The sequence below is a fragment of the Anser cygnoides genome, chromosome 22 (assembly GCF_040182565.1).
Source record: "Anser cygnoides isolate HZ-2024a breed goose chromosome 22, Taihu_goose_T2T_genome, whole genome shotgun sequence".
NCBI lineage: Eukaryota > Metazoa > Chordata > Aves > Anseriformes > Anatidae > Anser > Anser cygnoides.
In genome coordinates, this window is record NC_089894.1 from 3,097,811 (window position 1) to 3,111,483 (window position 13,673).

General features: G+C 43.3%; 1 protein-coding gene across 6 annotated transcripts in view; it reads right to left on the reverse strand.

The window, feature by feature from the left end:
* Positions 1-13,673, reverse strand: part of GPATCH8 (G-patch domain containing 8) — a 54,980-nt gene that overhangs the window by 5,705 nt on the left and 35,602 nt on the right. For all 6 annotated transcript variants that reach the window (XM_066981628.1, XM_066981629.1, XM_066981631.1 and 3 more), the window contains 2 exons: positions 13,262-13,348; positions 9,144-9,287 (listed from right to left, as the gene is read on the reverse strand). In XM_066981628.1, coding sequence (XP_066837729.1) covers positions 9,144-9,287; positions 13,262-13,348 — 231 coding nt within the window. The remainder of the gene's footprint in view (positions 1-9,143; positions 9,288-13,261; positions 13,349-13,673) is intronic.

A 13,673-nucleotide genomic window follows, 5' to 3' on the forward strand; every position in this document is an offset into this window, starting at 1 on the left:
GTGGTAAGTGTCCCAAAGAGTCTCTTTGCTGTAGCCCTGGGCGGTATGCTGTGAAGCCCCTCCCCAGTAACATTCATTGCACTAGGATGGAGTAGCAGCACCTCAGCTCAACAAAACAAATGGAGCACGCTGCCTTCCTCCCAGCAGCTAAATGGAAAGACAACTGTTGAACACTTTTGGCCCTGACTTCGAGTCTGTGTATGCATTTCCAGTCAATGCTACTGGTTTTCTTTAGCACGTACAGTAAAGCTGATTTCAAAGCAACAAGCAAATTCTGGAAGGGAAAAAGAAGACTGTTTACTCTGCTGCTCTTGCAGGGTGCAAATGTACATCACAAACAGTGCATGACAGAAGTCTTAATAGCATAGGCGAGAGAACAGAAAGGGATTAGCTAGTGCAAGAGTTACCTGGGTATTATATCTTACAAAAGCAATGTACAAATTACATTGGAGAAGGTGCCAAAAATCCCATGCAAATGATTCCAGTAAGCAAATAAATAATACAACATACACCACAAACAGTTACTTGCTTTCCTGACAGCAGTTCTGAGACAGCCTCTCAAGAAACAAAACACTCTAGAATGCAGTGAGGTCTTTTTGGGTTTAATACTTTTGAGGGCAGAAACGCTAAGTTCCCCAGAAACCTTATCATATCAGGAAGCAAACCTAAACCCAAGGAATTTCAAACATCGTCATGTCACTGAGGATTTCTAGATATACAATTCTAATAGCAAGTGAACATCATAGTCTTTGGAAAATTTTTGAAGGTCCTTGTCATAAAGCTCTAGGAAAAGGGGCTGCTGTTTTTCTTTTGAATACATGTGAAAATTCATAAAAGCCATTTTTTAGAGTGCTATACAGAAGTTAAAGAAAGCTGCAAAGAAAGACCTATACCATCCTAAGGGATTCAAATACCTTTATCTTTTCGCTTTGATGCACAATTTGAAACTCTTTCAAGAGGCCCAATTTCAGAAGCCATCACGTATCCAGCTTCTGAAGAAGATCCGTGATTTTCAGGCATTTCATGAAGGGCCTGAAAGACTAATGGCACTCGAAGCAGTAGTCGCTTCAGAAAAATCATTGTGTAAGGCATGCGAATCACTGGTGAATTCTGAATATATCCTTCTGGCTTGCTGACTCTGCGCCCCTTTAATGGAGCAAAGTCACATACTGGTACACACAAAAGAGTAGATCTGAAAACTAACCCAAAGAGCAAATTGAAGAAATTTAATTGGCCCAATGTAAAGAGAACATTGCTTTGTGAAAAAGGGGAAGATTTTACAAGACAGAGGATTCTCTTACCTAGTCATATTTACTAAATGTGGTTGGGCTTTACCAAAATCAGAGGGGAGGACACACAAAAAATACAGCTATAGACACTAGTAGAAAGAAACTCACTCTTGTGATCTGGACTCCAAAATTAGAAGGGTTTGCTTTCAATACATCAGCTGAAAATGTCACATCACAAAGAAGAAAAGAAAGTAAAAATATAACGAGAGTGGAAGAGAAAAAAATATGAAGCAAGCATTACTACACAGCTCTCAGTGTGTCTGCCAGCTACTCTATGGAGCAGGAGCTGAGCTAGCGAAGCTACAGGACTGATTTTGGGGAGTCTGGAGCAAGAGGAGGGAATGCACGCACACACACACACACAGCAAAGATCCCACCTGGAGCAACGCAGCTACTTTCACCAGGAAAAGTAAAGGGCTCAAGGATTTTGTGGTGTATGTTAAGCGTTGAATAGGAAATTTCTTTCCAGAGGGAAAAAAAAAATAACATACTAAGCAATGCTATCAGCTTTTTCATGCCAATTTAAAAAGCATATCTAAAATGCTCCAGAAAGTTAGAATCACCGACAGCTGACAAAACTATGTAACGGGGGTCTGATGCCAAGTCTCTGGATCACTCTTCCATTTGGAAAAAACACAACCCAGCTATTTCCAACAGAAACGAACTGTGACCTTTTGCTTTAAAGAGGAAGGTGCAACAGAGCACTCAGACACACTTCCATCCCCCAGACACAGCCTTAAGCATCTCCCCGCGAACCAAAACAGGCTCCAAGTCCATGGATGATGACGCAGCTGCCCACAGCGCAGTCCTGCCTTCATTCCAACAGATGACTGAAATGAAAGCAGAATTAAATGCCCGTTTCCTTACTTGCTGACCTTTGTGTGCCTCCGCCGGCCCAAGCCTCCCACCCTCTTACTGTGCAACACTTGTAAATCAGAAGTGATGAAGCAAGTGAACTCCAGATGCACTGCAGCTCCAAAATATGCAACATGTGGCAACAACTAGCTGTGCTAACCGACACATGCGACTGAGGATAACGACTAGCCGTGTTTTCCAGAGCACTGAGAATTTATTACTCCCAGCTTGAACAAAAAGTTGGTCTGGTTTTAGCAAGCCGAGTTTCCAAAGGAACACGGGATCTCTAGGCTGAGTTTCTTTGTGTAGCACAGGGGCCACAAGGAAGAAGGGTCTTGCTGAGGAACTTCAGGATACAAAATCTCTGTGACCACGCCACGCCACCTCCTTGGGACTGCAACGTGTAAGATGCCAAGCTCCGCTAGGCTGCATATCCTTGGCTGACCTCGAGTGGTGGATCTTTCATTAGAAATCATTTCTAACGCAGAAACAAAGTTTGCAAGGAGCCAAACTCCGGCAAACCTGGCTGGACCGCGTGATGTTACAGAAAAGCGACCTGGGGTGGGGGAACAAGGGAGGACAGAAAAACAGAGGGCTGACCCGCAAAACCAGGTCACGACAGCATCCGTGCAGAAGTCTATGCTCACAGGCAGTGGATGAGCACTCAGCTATTAAAACGGCCAGAACTGTTCAAAATAACCTCACGCAGCAACCCTTACTTCACTAACTGTTCCCAATGCGGGTCTGAAAGCAGCAACGTATCCGTGCAAGGACCAGTGGCGAAGTGACAGCTGTGCTGGCCGTCCCTCCCCAGACGTGACCGGGCGGAGCAGCGAGAAGCCTCACAAGCAGCTTCACAGCAAGGGGAACGTCGAAGCCATGCAGTGCTTTTCAGCACACTCCAGCTCTCAGCCTTCTCAGAAAGCTATCTGAACGAAATCGAGGTTTAAGCCAGGCTTACACTAACGAAGTTCCCACCTAATCCTTGGGCAAGCATTCATCAGTCCCCCCAAACAGCCGCGTTGTGTTTGGGCTGCCTCAAAGGCAGCTCAAAGGCTGTGGGGCCACGAGCCTCGGCTGCCCCGAACACGTGGGCTCTTTTGGAGGAAAAACAACAGCAGCATGGCACTGCCACTCAGCCGACCCTCAGGGAGCTTCTCTCCACGAACTCAAGAGGAGGAACCTGAGAACCTATGTTCTTGGGGTGAAACCAGCCCTTTTAAGCCTTCCCACCGTGCCCAGCAAGACCCTGGTTTCTTCAGCGGGGTCGGGGCCACCAACCTGCCACGTCCTCTCTCAAGCCAAACGGATCCCTTCGTGCTACTACAGGATTTAAAAACTAGCAAGCATTTTTTCCTTGGTAGGCAGTGTGCTCTCTGAGGAAGCAGAATGCTTTTCTAAGCAGCAACGTGTTTTCAAACTGCAGTTTCCAACACGTTTCCAAAGTGACGGTGACCACGGAGCCAGGAGGTATTACTCTGTGACTTTATTACCTCCGCTGGAAGAATGGCCACAGCGGGAAGCCCCGCGACCAGCACACGGGGACACAAATCACTAGGTGCTGAAATGAAGTTGATCTGAATTTCTGCACTCAAGGCGCAGCCACAAGAGCAGAACTTCACTACCTCAAGCCCTCCTTCAGGCTGGTATTGCTCTTTATTAATAGATACCACCCACCCCAGCTTTCTAACAAAGGACGGTATTTTGAGCCTCATTTCTAACAAAAATCACTAAGAAGTCTAAGTTTCAATGGGAGTGCAATCAAGCTCTTAAAGAACAGGTTTTCTATAAAATCTGCAGCTACTTTAGTAATCTAGCACAGACAGCTACAGTAATGGATCATCTCCTGATCGCTGCATAGCTCAGGAGGGGTACAACTGGCATACAACACCATTACCTTACAGTTCTCTTCAAATGAGCTTAGAGAGGCTGCACCCCTGCATCAATTTAAAGCTCTAGAGACAGAGCATCACAGACATGTGAAGGTGGTTAAATAAGAGGGGAAGATCAGGATTCAGAAACTGCTGCAAAAGTAGGACGAGAGTAAAAACTTAGCATGCACTACGGTAATCCTGCCTGAGAATTTGCTCGCGTGAGATCGTACTGAGGCAGGACTTCGCCACTACGGAATTAAAGCGCCTTGCTTTTCAGGTTCACAGCCAACAGCAAATGGATTTTCTCAATTTAATTTCTTTGCATGACAAAGCCAGGCAATTTCACTGAACGGAGAGGCCTATTTAACAGGCGTTCTGTGCCTAAAATTGCAGAGCAGAAGGAGATGAAGCTATTCTCAGAAAAATACAGCACTCAGCTGCTTTACTAGACCTGGAGATCTGGGACTTCCAGGACAAACACCACATGCAAGAGGGGGGCACACCAGATTCACATGCAGTGAGATTCCTGCACTGGCTTGAAACAGGAGGCAGCCCACGTGACAGCGCAATCCCATTACAGAGCCTTCTCCTCCCCAGCTATTGTTCTCAAGTCTCTGCCAATTCCTTTTAAATAAAATAATAATGTACTTTTCATTATATGCCAGCAGATTCTTGGCTTTCTGAACTCTTGATGTATGCTTGATTCTTTGCCACAAAAGCTTCTGGGAGTGAACTACACCATTACTAAACATGAGCTCAAAGGATGGCAACCTTTGTTTCATCATTTCATACAAGTGATAACACAATGCTTACTTTTGGTAATCAACATTCTTTGCACGATAATAAACGAAGTGAAGAGAGCAGAGGGGAAGTGGCAGGCATCTGCAGCTTTATTTCATCTTAATTTCTTCCCTGACAACTCCTCTCTTCCATTTATGAAAATATACCACAAGTTAATGGAACACAGATAACCCAGTGACACAGATCTGCTCACCCCTCAGGAAGGGAGCAGTGTTTGTAACCATGAAGCCCAAGCCCTGCACGCTGAAAATTTATTTTACTGAACACTCTCCACTTATGCCTAGAGTGCACATCCCCATTTCTTGAGGGCAAAGCATTTCTACAGTATACAGTAGAGAAGTCTCTCATATAACACCAAGTATCTTGGAGACATTCTCAACTCTTCTACATTCACGTTGTGCTTGAAGACACAAGATTTTGGAAAGCACAAGTACAATTCTTCCCAAACCAGAAAGTTCGGGGTTTGGTTTTAGAGTACTCATCAACCACAGCGGTGACTGAGTTGGTAATTTTATTGTGCTTTGACAGGGCTCTCCCCTTTGGCATTAGAAACAAAGATCCAGTTAATTAGGGCAGGAAGAGAACCACAGATCTATAGTTTCACTTCTTAGTTCCACCCCCTTTCTCAAAGAACCTCTTTAGGGAAATATATTCCCTTTGTCCCTTTATAAAGAGAATCTACGAAAGGCAGAGTTAATCATCTACACCTCCAAAATGCCACACATTTAGAAAAAATAAAATTAAAGCTACATAAAAGACTGTATTTCAATACTAGTTAGAGTTCTCACAGTTAACCTGGCAAAAGTTCACACGAACATGTTTTTCGCACTGAATTCAAAAGGTGAATGTCTTTATTCTGTAGGGTCAGTGACTCAGTGAACAGCTCAGCCCTTCATCAGGCATGCTAGCAGCAATAGACGGCTACAGTATAAACCATACATGAGATTCCGGATGTAAGCTCTCAGATGAAGTTAAAAGTAAAAGGAGACTGCAAATGCTACAGTAGTTACTGCTAAGACAGTTCCAAGCACAGGAATTTAACAAACTGCTCTCTGCAGTGTGTGATACAGATGAGGTTTATTTGATATTCACTAATGCTGTGCACTACCTGGGTACAAGCCCAGGTAAGGCAACTTTTTTTCTTCTCCACCAAACTCTGGTATGAGGTATCCTATCTTGATGTTAAAACCAAATTAAGGGCCACGTCTGATGTAATGCCATAAAGATGCACTCCCACCAAGTCCAGAGTATTCGAGGACTGTGGAAGCTCTCAAGCACCTGGACATCACATATGCAGATCCACAGGAAAGAAGCGCAAAACCTAAAACGGCTCCATCCTCACTACCCAAGTTCCTTGCTAACTGCAGTTTTCTTTCTACACCTGCCTTCTTCCCACATTTCTCTGTTAATTAAAGGCAGTCACGACTGTGCAGCATCAGAGGCGGGGGTCCTTCGTAAGCTACCACTTAGCTCTAGCTGCCAGGGCTCAAGAGCTTATAGCTAAAAAAAAAAAAAAATACCAATTAAAGATATCAGTAGCTTTCCAGGGCACAAGAAGTTATTACATCTATGGTAACAGCACTTTCCAAATGCTCACTGAACGAACTTTAGAGGGACTGAGGTTTTTTCTTCTTACAGCGCCATCTGTATGAACTTGAGTTGCTTTTAGTCCTCTGGCTTCCCCCTCAGAGTGAATACGTGAACCAGTGAATATGGTTCTTTAAAAACATTTGTACTATTCATTTCAAGAACTAACCTATTAAGAAAAGTCTAGAGAAGAACATTACATACCTCCAACACGACGTTTAAAATACAAGCCGGTGATTAGTGATAACAAATTTAAGATCATTTTTCCAATTAAGGTAATCTAGAAATACTGCCTTTTGGATAGAAACTTGGTGTTGATGTCGACTCAGACATAACGAAATGCCATGAAAACAGTGCAGTCAGGAAGTAAAAATAATAAAGCCTCCCCTTTAATTGTTTGGTGTGAATAAGTTGGTGGTTGGTCCAAAATTTATCCGGTAGGGATCAATACACTTACCTATCATCCCTGTTTCGCAATAATCCTGAGTTCCTTCCTGGAATACAAGACAGCGTCTTTATAACTCGGGAGAAGAAAGGGATCTGAGGATGGAACGTCTATTTACAGAGACAGTCTAATGTTCACTGAGCCACAGAAGGAACAAGGAGACACTTGAATGCCGTGGGTATGTGCAACTAAAAATACTTAAAAAGCAACAACGATCCTGTGGAAATCTCTTCAACAAGAGAAGGCAAACCTGAAGCTCTGACACCTCGAGAATTACTGCTGAGAAGACAAAATGTTGCAGAAGCAATACACACCAAACTGGTTTGCTTAATTGTCTAGGATGCTGTAATGTCTCATCTTTCCAGGAAAACCTACTGACTAGCCTACTTTTAAGAAAACTCTTTTTCTCAAAAAATTGTGTTAGCCTTTATGTAACCTTTCCCTCCTGTCCAAAGAGGCAAAACATGAAACATCAATGTGCAACGTTATGAAAAGATAGCTGTTACTTTGGAGACCACCTCACAATTCGGAATAGACTGTCAGAAATGGGCCTTATCTTGAGCGATAACGAACAACACCAGCAAGATAGTGTTACTTATGCAAATTTGAGATAGTGTTACTTATGCAAATTTACCTTCGTTGTTTCTAGGTAGCTTCAAGTTCACTTACTGAACACTGATCCAACAGGGTTACACACATTTCAGCACTACAAAATCGCTGAGCAAGCATTTTCCCCCCTAATAAAGCACGATTGCTTCTTTGTTTAAACCCCCGTGTAACTAGGAATTAATGCTGTGTGACTTATCAAGATTTTAAAGGCTCATTCTCTCCAAAGCCTGCCAGAAGTCGCTGCAAGGGACACAAAAATTGTCCAAGAGCATCAATTGCTTTACAAATGACCGTCTCTAACAACCTACCCCCAAAGCCCTTTCTATGGATGAGAAGATTATGCTACCCTGTGCAGTACCAAGACTTTTTCTTTCCTGCCATTCTTCTTGCACCCCTTCTGGTGACCATTTAAATAATCCACGAGGGGTGTCGTTTGTTTCTCTTTCCACGGTATCTGTAGAGACTAGAACCTTACTAACCTCGTGTCGGTCCCCTAATTAACCACCCAATTGTTATGAGCAGGAGTAGCCATTATCACACTTTATCACCACACTGTAAGAATGTGCCACAAACAGGTCCTTCCACCTCCTAAACAGACGCGTGTAATAGCGGTCAAGTTTCAACAAACAAGTTGACGGAAAAATTTAGACAAAGTACACTGCTATCAGGTATCACAACTGTGCCACCAGCTCGGGCAAGACAGCCTGTTTTCCCCACACAAAGCACATGCTCTTAATCTACTAAACCACAATTCATCACAGGACTCAGACAGAAATTGCCCTACCATGAGATTTCCTATTAAGTCTCCCTCAGCAAATTTACTTTGAACTATCACATCCTGTACTCAACACATAAAAAATTCATATTCTGTAATGTTATATTCTCATTTTAAAAGCTGTTGCTTCACTTCCATTTTGCAAGACCTAGTACTCCGCAGCACATCCTTCAGAAGTTATCAGTGTTTTAATGATCGTATTGTTAGAATTTATAATTAACAATACCAAAAAGTCTCCTTTGAGCAATTTTATCCCTAGATGAGCACAACGTTGCTGTCTGTTTTAAATTTACATCTCATTTAGCAGCTTCAAATGGTCGAATAGATTAGGCTAACACATGAACTTTTATTATTTATTATGCCACACAAAGTATCACATAGATATTGCAGTACATCCTACCTTGGGACAAAAGCCAATTCCACAGATTCTGAATCGATCTTCTCATGAGCATTACAGAATTTGAAAACCGCCCCTCTTTTGCAATTCTTTTGACACAGCCCTTTATTTCCTAGTCTCTTCTCAGTAACTTGACAGAACACAGAATAAAGTTTTTAAAATGTCCACATGGCATATCATCAGACTCTGGAGTTGTATTACTATAAAAGCTGATGCAAACTGGGAGCCATCCATATCCACGTGTATTCTTCCCAGTTTAACAGCAGCCCATTCTTGCTTGAGGGTCATTAAAAACTGGGGCTTCTTGATGTAAACAATGGCTTTGCTGTACAGTGTTGTGGGTTTTTTGTTATGAATGGTGGGCATACGAATCTTAACCAGTGACACAAAACACCTATTCCTGGGGCTATGAGCATAATAAGCACACTGGGGAAATTCAAAGTATTAACCACAAACAAGACCGCTGCAATGAACAGAAAATTAACGAGCCATACTATCAACAACTTTTTACCTGCTTGTGAGCATGATCATAAGAGTTTATGTGGTTGTCAAACTCTTGATGCTTTTGATACTGCTTGTCACATAGTTCACAGTAGAAGTTTGCTCTGAGGTCTTCCAAAGCCTTGGCAATTGCCTTTTCTTTATCAACGTAATCCTGCAAAATTAAGAAAAAACAATTCTGTTAAAATTCCTGTAAAACAACCAGGAAGATTCATTCCTTTAAGGAAAAATAATCCTTACGAAAACCTCAACATACACTGATGATTAAAGTACCTTTTTTAAACCAGTAAGTCTTTACACGCTAAAAAGTATGAAGAATAACTTGGCTGTGCTATCAACCCAGTCTTCATTCAGTCTCCTGACAGAACATAATCTTATCATTAGCGCAGGTATCTGTAAAAGGAGACTGCTCAAAAAGAGTTAGTACTGAGTACGGCACTAAGACAGTCCTCTTCCACCTGCAAGAAGTGAGCCTGCTGGATTGTCTGAGATTTAAAGGAAAATAAAAGAAGAGGTTCAAAGCCTCAAGCTAACATGTACACAAACTGGCAGCTGCCTGCTCACAAAAGGCAATGAACAAATCCACATCGAACCCATGGAAGATCGCTGCTTTTGGAACAGACTCTTAGAACTTTAACCACTGATACTTCCTCCATTTTGAGTGCTAACAGACATCTGCTCCATCTCGACTTCTCTGTAATTCAATAGGGATGCACACAGACAGGCGGTTGGGAAAGCACCGCTCAGAAACCATTGACCCTAACTCGCTTCAGTGTAATTTTACGGTCATTTTTCTGTCAGCGAAATCTTCCCAGGAGCAACACCGTCCATTAAGCTGAGTTCAAACAGCGATTACACCAGGAACGGGCACAGGTAGTTGCCATTTAGGGAGGTCTTCCCCCCCCATTTTGTTAAAGGCTGTACACGCTACTTATTCCTTATATAATTCAACACGTTTCTAGGCACAAAACTAAACCTCTGAGGAAAAGGTGCCGCGTCTAGATTGGCAACGGTCACATCCTCCTCTTTTGCTATAAACAGAAGTCGCAGCTTTCAGCTTGGCAGGGTCAAAAAGCTCTGGGACTCGCCCACGCGGCCGCCTGCTCGCTCGGTGCAAACCCCAGGCAAACCCTCAAACCGCTGCCGCGGCTCGAGTCCCGCCGCCTGAAACCCAGCCCCGGCTGCTCCGCGACCCCGTCCCCGCGGGGCAGCTGCACCGATGCAGACCGGGGCCAGCAGCCGGGGGCTCGAACGCACCCGATGCCGGGCGAGACGAACCGCGGGGCGAGCGGCTGCTGCCTCCAGCCGAGGCTCCGTTACAGCCCCGCCAGCAGAGCTAACAAGGCATCCGCACCCCGCACAGGAAGCCGGGGAAGGTTTACAAGTCAGAAGCACTTAACGCTGACTGTACTGAAAAAAGCTACAAGGGTTGTATCACAGAGTATGCTGTACTAACAGCAGCACACCCAGCACAGCTATTTACCTTACCCATTTCAATTGGAATAAAGAGAAGTGAATCAAGAAAAAAAAAAAAACAGCCTAACATTTGAGAAAAGGCATGTAACAGTTTAAGAGTTTGTCTTCAAAACCAACTTTTTATGGGAAATTTTCTTGCATAAGAAAAAGGAGGTAGTAAGCATTAAAAAAACACATAGAAAGCATTCCTCTTTTGATTTGATAAGATTTTGTTCACGATAATGCGGTTAATCTCCCAGTTCTCACGTCAAAATTACTTTAATATTGCCAATCATGTTTTCTGTAATGCTAGATTCATGCGAAAAAATTCAGCATCCTGGGGAAAAAAATCTGAGAAATTCTACTGCTAGAAGTTTTTGGGTTTTTTTTCCATTTTAAAGCATTATCCAATCTTTAAATATAAATCTGTTTGAAGTTCCTGCTTCCATCCATTATGGGAGGCCCTTGCTTAGAAGGGAAAAAGGCATCTAGAGATTTGAGCCTGAGGCAGGTCCCCACGAAGACAGGAAAGGAAAACAGAGCAGCATGAGGTTCCCAGAACAATGACATTTAAAGTTCTTCTGAAACTCCGAACAAGCTTCCTGCACCGTGTGTATTTTTTTCAGAGAGCATCCTGTGGCTAAACAATGAAAACAGCCATTCGAATTATCAGCACCTATACAGGAGAAGGGAATTACAGAACATTTCTTGCTTCTTGGTTGCAGAGTTATCTGAAATTCCTTTGAGACTCACTGAATGGCTAATCACGATGCGGCCACAGTTGGCAATTGCATAACGGACTCCTGCGGAGCAATGAAAAATTTACACTTGCAGAGATTTTCACAGATTAATATGGAAATGCAACAGCCTAACGATGAAGCGCACTAATAAAAATACATCCGAGTTGGGAGAGATTGCTGCTGCTCCACGGAGCTCCTGAAAAAGATTTGTGCTGAATACTGGCAGGAAGGGAAAATGCTCTCAGAGAGCAATGCACATCCAACTGCATTTGGAAAGACAATTGCAAAAACTAAGAACTTTACCATAAATTGCATTGCAGACTTGAGGCAAACATCATTACACGCAATTCACACAAGAGCTCCTAATAACCCTCCGAAATGAAGCAATACTTTTTGCACCCTGCAGCTGCTGCCATCTGAAGGTCCCCAGCACCGCAGCCAGGGGCTCACTGTGGGACAGGATCAGGCTTTGGGTCCAATGCTGCCCGTGAACAGCTCCGTCAGAACTAAATCTCATGTTGCAGTGGGCGAGCAGTACGCCACCCGGCATGGACAGCATTGAAAACAACAAAAGACGGCACAGCTTCAAGGAGAAAGCGCACCTGGACACGGAGGAACTGTTCAGCGCAGGCTATGTAAGCCCATTTAAGAGCACGCCTGCACTTTTAAAGCATGCCAGAAGATATCATTGATTTCATTCAGCTCCAAACTAATAATTAGTTTTATAAGTAATTACAATGGCTTTTATTTTTAAATGAACAAATATGCCAGCAATTCTCTTTGTAAAGGAGTTCTGCTTTGTAAAAGACACATTAAGGTCTCAACTTAAGGGGGGGGGGGGAGAATCAAGAAGGGAAGAAACAAGTTTTCGCAGCTGAATAAACCGCCTGCAGTATTAACTGTTCAACTGGAGAAATGAAATTTTAGATTTGCCATGGTTATGTTTAATTTTAATGGCATCGAAACTACTTTTCCACTATTCCTCGAAGAATTAAAATTTATGCAAAAATGACACTTCATTGTAATGTCTGCGGCTCTTCTTCAGTCCCGCTACTTCTGAAGTCTCAGGACAACTCAAGGAGCAGCCTTTCTCAAGGCTTCATGTACTTTCCAGGCTGCTAAGCAGAAGAGTGGATTAAAGGACTAGCAAAGACCACATCTCCACAGAGCGCCAAGTGGGAACTCAGTTACTGCTGATTCAAGTACGCTCCAACATGCCATGCTCAATGCCACCATGACGGCCCTTTTTTATCATTAAAAAGATAAGTCTTGGGTTTCCTTAGGTCTTACAGGTTTCATAAACCCTACGGAAACATGGAATATACGCGTATATTTTTTTTAATGCAGCCTGAGAGGTTCTTCCAAAGAGATACAGCCTATCGATTTCTCAGAACTGGGGCCATGTCCTGTGTTTTCAGAGAACAGCACGTACACAACCACATCATAACATATTATTTGCTGCTTACTCAGTAACAACAGATCTACACCTTGGGTAGATCCTTGTGGGTCCCTCCCAACTCTCATATTCTATGATACCTCAGTTCCAGTTGGTAACTGTCCATCTGAAATTTGTGTCTGCAGACTCTGCACTGACAAAGTGGCATGTTCACCAGGGAACTTTGGCAGGCCTGGGTCTAGGGAAGGACACGTTCTGCTCACCCTAAAACTGTTATTTCCAGAGCAAAGCACACTGATAGAAAGCCTTGCTGCTAACCTGCAGCTCTTTAGCAGCGAAACAAAGACCAAGGTTAATTCTAGGAAGTGAATAACCCATTTGTTAAAATAAAAAGAATCTCAACACCAATAATAAACAAGAATAGGTAAGTCCTATTACTATTACCGCAGCCTAACAGTCAGAGCCGTATCCTACTAGAACAAGTCCCCTCCCACTGAGCCCCTGGGGACTTTGATGTTAGTGCCCCTATTTCAGTACCTTGTATTTTTGCCTCAGCTCCTCGGTGTCTTCTTTCTCCACCTCCAGTACACGCCTCCGCTCAGTGGCATCTTCGGCGTAGTCAAGCTTTAAAAAAAAAGTAATTTGTCCCATAAATACTTTGCACTACTGAGACTGACAGAATGTGTAATTTAAAAGATGAGGTTTGAAACAGAATCTTTGCATATTGTACTTCTTTTTCCTTGTTTTGTCATCCCACAGTGCAACCCACGTGCAAAGCAGCTCGCTAATCCTTCCGAGCTGGTGGCTCCCAGCAGGCCCATCCACTGCCAGCAGCAGCCTTAGTTTTGCAGAAGTGAAACTCAAAAAGCTGAGGAGTTTAGGGTGCCATCCAGACCTCAGGTAACCGGTGGTAAACAGTGTGCATTTTGAGCAGAAATGTTTGCTTATT